This window comes from Astyanax mexicanus, chromosome 1 (genome assembly GCF_023375975.1).
Source record: "Astyanax mexicanus isolate ESR-SI-001 chromosome 1, AstMex3_surface, whole genome shotgun sequence".
Classification (NCBI taxonomy): Eukaryota; Metazoa; Chordata; class Actinopteri; order Characiformes; family Acestrorhamphidae; genus Astyanax; species Astyanax mexicanus.
In genome coordinates, this window is record NC_064408.1 from 104,398,020 (window position 1) to 104,404,555 (window position 6,536).

At 38.2% G+C, this 6,536-nt stretch overlaps 1 protein-coding gene across 1 annotated transcript in view; it reads right to left on the minus strand.

Moving 5' to 3' along the window:
• LOC125780970 (uncharacterized) overlaps nt 1-6,536 on the minus strand; it is a 90,479-nt gene that overhangs the window by 72,121 nt on the left and 11,822 nt on the right. Inside the window, exons 2-3 of the mRNA XM_049463472.1 lie at nt 2,413-2,466; nt 643-708 (exon numbers count right to left, since the gene is read on the minus strand). Coding sequence (XP_049319429.1) covers nt 643-708; nt 2,413-2,466 — 120 coding nt within the window. The remainder of the gene's footprint in view (nt 1-642; nt 709-2,412; nt 2,467-6,536) is intronic.

Below are 6,536 nucleotides of genomic sequence, written 5' to 3' on the forward strand. Positions count from 1 at the left end.
CACAAAATCCAGCACTTAGATTCAACACAGGATTAGAAACAGGGACTGAGGTTCAGCACAGTGTACTGGTTTTACTGGTTCAGGATTAGAAACAGGGACTGAGGTTCAGCACAGTGTACTGGTTTTACTGGTGGAGGATTAGAAACAGGGGCTGAGGTTCAGCACAGTGTACTGGTTTTACTGGTTCAGGATTAGAAACAGGAGCTGAGGTTCAGCACAGTGTACTGGTTTTACTGGTTCAGGATTAGAAACAGGGACTGAGGTTCAGCACAGTGTACTGGTTTTACTGGTTCAGGATTAGAAACAGGGGCTGAGGTCCAGCACAGTGTACTGGTTTTACTGGTTCAGGATTAGAAACAGGGGCTGAGGTCCAGCACAGTGTACTGGTTTTACTGGTTCATTATTAGAAACAGGGGCTGAGGTCCAGCACAGTGTACTGGTTTTACTGGTTCATAATTAGAAACAGGGGCTGAGGTTCAGCACAGTGTACTGGTTTTACTGATTCAGGATTAGAAACAGAGGCTGAGGTTCAGCACAGTGTACATAAATATCTCAACTAAATGTAATGACCATTAAAACATATCTGTCTTGCATGAGTCTAGAAATTCATGTACATTCTGTATAAAATTGTGAATTTCTTACCTTGATTCTCCTTTTTTAAGATCTCCACTTCATTGTTGAGTGATGTTTTCAAGTCGTTCAGCTTCTCTAAGTAATAAAGGGAACAGTATACATGTTATATTTATTAATGAACACAGTTACTGCTGAACTTTATTCTGAGAATTAAATCTGTTACAGATGTTTTTTTAAGTCCCTTAAACTCAGAACCGATATTTCCTCCACTGCACTCTGACTCACTGTTTAAGATTAAGTTGAACAGAATGAAGAGAATTTAAGAAAAGAGAATCTCACTATATTTTGGGTTAAGGACACGGTTTGCATATATGATATTAAACAGAAAAAATGTTAGTAAGCTGTTTTCCTACATGTGTACTTATTTTACTCGTTTCTGATTTCATAAGGTAAATGGTTTGCTCTTCATTGAAAATCCTTTTCAGATTTTTTGGCAACCACAAGTCCATCTTCTCACCTGCCAGGTGTGTTTTAGAGAGGAAGGAGGTCACGATTGCAGACACAGAGAAATTTTACTTGAAATTTGTAAAGTCAAAGGGTTTTAGGCAGTAAAGACGCTAGCATTACTGCTACTGTGTGTTGACTGGTTTGTGAGCCTGTTTAAAAGACTTTTAACTGGAGTTTTAGTTAAGGCTTTTATTATTGATGTACTGAAATATTTAATATTGTTGTAATGAGATAATTTGTACATTTTATTAGTTGGAAAATTATAATAAAAAATAAGATAAACTATGATTTTGCCCAGTTCAAATAAATTCATAAATTTTGATCTCACTCTGGAGTGCCCACTGGTGGTCAAAAACCTGGAAGAAATTTTTAAGTGGCTATTTTATTTATCATATGTTGCTTTGTTGGTGGTGTGCACAGAGAGACTTCTTGTAGGCCTTAGCTTGTGTGTTTTTAGTACTTGATTTTTACAAGCACAGATACACGTGAGGCAGCTGTGTAGCCTGCTGCTGTTAGCCTCCTTCTCCCAGCTTCACTCTAAGCCCCGCCTACTCTGGGCTGTATGAGACGTAAAACACTACCTCACATGACCATACTCTAACTAGTATATGCCTATACAACATGCATATACTACATTATTCTCGTAGAGATTCTCCAATAGCACTTTTTTGTGGATCAAATTGGGGTCTTTATTGCTGACGAGAAAATATAGAGAAAAATTTCGAAAAAATGCAAAAATAATCTGATATTGCAAACAAAGAAGAGAAAATAAGTTACCTTTTTTCACTTGCAATATTTTTTAAGGAAGAATCTTTTGCAACACCACTTTTTCTTTGCATTTTGTGCTTTGTATCTTTTTTATTTTTACAATTCTTTCCATCTTTTGCGTTCCTCTATTTTGTTTGCGAATCTATTTTGACCTCTTTTTAAGGTGGGGGACACTGTACATTACAAAGTACTATTGTTTTTTAATTCATTATTTTTTAATTGGAGTAAGAAGGATGCTGATCTGAATGAATGTGTTTAACTGATACTTCAGTACTGAATATATCTCAGTATCAGAGGAAGCACTTTGGATTCTCTGTCCAGGAAAGATATGCTATAAATAAGATCAAAGATTCTGTCATAAAACACTCATATAGATTAACTAACTGAGGACGTAGCTGTTTACTGTAAGAACTGAACATAACTCAGCTTTAATCACATGATCATCTGAAAGAGGAATATCTCAATAATAACAGAACTGCAATAACTAATATCAGCTGGGAGTCTTCTGTACTTTGTATCTGTGTACAGAAATAAACATTCTGTATAAAATAGCTAATTTCTCACCTTGATTCTTGATTCCTTCATTGTTGAGTGATGTTTTCAAGTCGTTCAGCTTCTCTAAGTAATAAAGAGAACAGTATACATGTTATATTTATTAATGAACACAGTTACTGCTGAGCTTTATTCTGAGAATTAAATCTGTTACAGATGTTTTTTTAAGTTCCTCAAATTCAGAACCGATATTTCCTCCACTGCACTCTGACTCACTGTTCAAGATTAAGCTGAACAGAATGAAGAGAATTTAAGAAAAGAGAATCTCACAATATTCCCTTCTTCTCTGATTTAGACACACACAGCATGCTCCATGATTTACCTTCACTCTTCTTCTTCAGCTCCTCCACTTGACTCTCACTGGCTCTCAGTCTGCTCTCTAAGTTGTTCACTGCAGTCGTCGTGTGTCTCTGTTCAACTTTCAGCTCTGCCAGCACAGCGCTCATCTCTCTCAGTACAGAGTGGATGTCCTGCTGGCAGCTTTGTTGGGTGGAGGTTGTGGTTGTAGCTTCAGTTGTGGGATTCTCAGCAGCCTGAATCTCGTTCTCTCTGTCTCCTCTGTCTTCAGAACCCCTCAGAGTGATGCTATTCACCCTGACTGACTGTCCCTCCAACAAACTGCAGCCCAGCACCAGCAGCAGCAGCAGCAGCAGATAAACTGCACTCATCTTTAAAACTCTCCCGCTTTCTTCTACTGTTTCACTGCTACACTCAGATACTATATATATATAGTGGACATGTGTTAGTTATTAACTGTATTATCAGAATGTTTTGGTCTGTAATTTGTACAGAAACATGTAAATGTTTAACAGCTGATGGTAAAATCTCTGAAACAGTAATAAATCTCTGAAATAATAATGTAGATAGCTTAGTGTGGCCTTGTGGTGTCAGCAGAAAAATGCTAATGTTGATTAGTGTCACTACCTGGTGTTTTATGGGAATTTATTTGTCCTTATTTTTAGGGTCTGAAACTGCACTAACTGAGACTGAGAGATGTTATATTACTTATTAATTTATAGAATGTGCAGGTCATTATTAAGTATTGTTCTAGCAGTAAAAAAAATCATACAATTTACTAGAGACTAGTCAGCCTTTAGTATAGCCTTTCCACAGTGAAATTATATATATTAAAATTTTCAGTTCAAAGTTTACAACACACATCTGTACATTCTAAATCATAATAAGTGTTCATCTGCACGAATAAGCAATAAATAAACATAAAAATATATGTCTAAAATGTCATATTAGTTTCCCTTAGAGGATCTGTTCACTTATTTATATTTCGAAATAAAACAGCATGTGTCATTGGACTGAGGGTTCAAACCTTCACACTATACTGTATATTATGAACATGAAACGTATTATTATATTGTTTAAATAAATGTATCACCCTCTCTAACTTTTAGCTCAATATGAATATTATATTTAAATCCTCTCACATGATCATGCAGAAACTGCAGATTATGATCAGATCACATTATGATCTTCATTCAGAGGTGATCAGAGACGCATCTCCACCACATTTAACACAAGTGTACACTGAATGGGATTTGCGTGTAGGGATACAGTTAGGCTGTGTTGTTTGATAGAGAGTAAAACACTGGTAGTAGCAGGTGAGAGAGCATGATTACAGTCAGTTACAGCAAGTGAAATGGGAGTTGTGCACGTGTTGATGTGCTTTTTATGCAGGAGAGTAAAATCTGATCTTATCTGGTCACACTGGAAACACATTTTAGTAAAAAGTGTAAACAGAATCCAGTCTAAGTCGATCCAGGTACTAATCACATATGAAACTCATGCTAAAGCAAGGTGAACATTGCATGATCAGTAGCAGGACTCCTCTAATAAAGATGATGCCATCTCAACTGCACTCCAACTGACTCTCACTCACCTGGACAATAAAGACTGCTATATTTAAAAGCTGTTCATCGACTTCATTTCAACATTCAACACCATCATCCCTCAGCATCTGATCGGAAAACTGAGCTTGCTGGGCCTGAACTCCTCATTCTGCAAATGGGTTTTGGATTTTCTGACTGAGAGACCACAATCTGTCAGGATCAGAAAAAACACCTCCAGCACCACCATACTGAGCACCGGTGACCCTCAGGGCTGTGTGCTCAGTCCACTGCTGTTCACTCTGCTGCCTCATGACTGTACTGCAAAGTACAGCTCAAACCACATCATCAAGTTTGCTGATGACACAACTGTAGTTGACCTCATCAGCAAGAACAACAAGTCAGCATACAGAGAGGAGGTGCAGTGGATAACGGACCTGTGCAGAGAACAATGAGATGGTTGTTGACTTCAGGAGAGCTCCAGGTGTACACCACCTGCTGAACATCAACAGCTCTGCAGTGGAAATTGTGAAGAACACCAAGTTCCTCTGTGTTCACATTGCAGAGAACCTCACCTGGTTCCTCAACACCAGCTCCATAACAAAGAAAGCCCAGCAGCACCTCTACTTCCTGTGGAGACTGGAGACCTCCCATCCTCACCATGTTCTACAGAGGGACTGTAGAAAGCATCTTAAGCACCTGCAGTACCGTCTGTTTTGGGAACTGCAACATTTCGGATCACAAGACCCTTCAACAGATAGTGAGGAGCTGAGAAAATCAACAGAGTCTCTCTCCTCTCCATCACCGACATCTACACCACACGCTGCATCCACAAAGACACCAGCATTGTGGACGACCCCACCCATACCTCACACGGACTCTTCACTCTAATGCTGTCCAGCAGAAGATACCAGAGTGCCCAAGCCTCCACTACCAGACTCCACCAGGCAGTCAGACTCCTCAACACACACAGAACTGAACTGACCTTTTCTCTCACACACACACTCAGCACACAGAGACCGAAATGCCCCTATCCCTATCAGCAATATTTGCTGCTTCATGCTATAGAACTATAAACTCTCCTCAGTAACCGCTGTGATCATGTATGTTCTATATGTTACAGTATGTTACATATTTCTGCACCTTATCCTCACTATGCACATTTAATTATACCGTATCAGTACTGCACTGTCCTGTCTGTTAAACTGTCTCGTCTGCTGTATTTATTGTAGTGTTATAGTTTTGTGTTGCACTATCGTTTCTTTTTACACTTTATTTTTGTCTATTGTATTGCTATCCCATGTTGCACCATGGTTCCAGAAAAACATAATTTTGTTACACTGTGTACCTGTACTCAGATTAATGACAATATAAAATCCTTGACTTGACTTGAATTACAGATATGCTGGTAAATGCATACCAAACGCTACCTCCCGGCCGCTGCGCTCCTCCAATGAACGTCGCCTCGCTTTGCCAAACATTCACACAAAGCAATCCAGACTGTTCTCATACAGAGTTCCCCAATGGTGGAACAAACTACCCTCCACTACCAGATCAGGAGAATCTCTCTCTATCTTTAAGAAACTCCTGAAGAAAGAGCTCTTCAAAGAGCATTACTCTCTTAACACCTCTAACACACTAACTACTTCTAACCTCATTTCCTTCTTCCCCTCCTTCACTCCTCTATCCTATTATTCCCCTTTGACCTCCTTTTATCCCTATCCAATGATGTTTTACCTTTAAACTTATTTACATTGTACTTGACTATTGTAAGTCGCTTTGGACAAAAGCGTCTGCCAAATGTAATGTAATGTAATGTAAATGAACTCTTCAGAGGCCTCTGGCTGTGTGTTCCCTACTTCAAGATTTGTTTAATAAATCCATTTAATAATAATACCATTTTTTACCATGTTTTACTTTGTAGGAATTACAAGGAATTACATTACAAAGAAGCATTATTCTTTACCTACTTATTATTTTTTTATTTTAGTATGAAGAATGTTATTCTGAATTAATATTTACCCAATACTTCAGTACTGAATATATCTCAGTATCAGAGGAAGCACTTTTGATTCTCTGTCCAGGAAAGACATGCTATAAATAAGATCAAAGATTCTGTTATAAAACACTCATATTGATTAACTAACTGAGGACGTAGTTGTTTACTGTAAGAACTGAACATAACTCAGCTTTGATCACATGATCATCTGAAAGAGGAATATCTCAATAATAACAGAACTGCAATAACTGATATCAGCTGGGAGTCTTCTGTACTCAGTTACAATAATCCACTGTAAC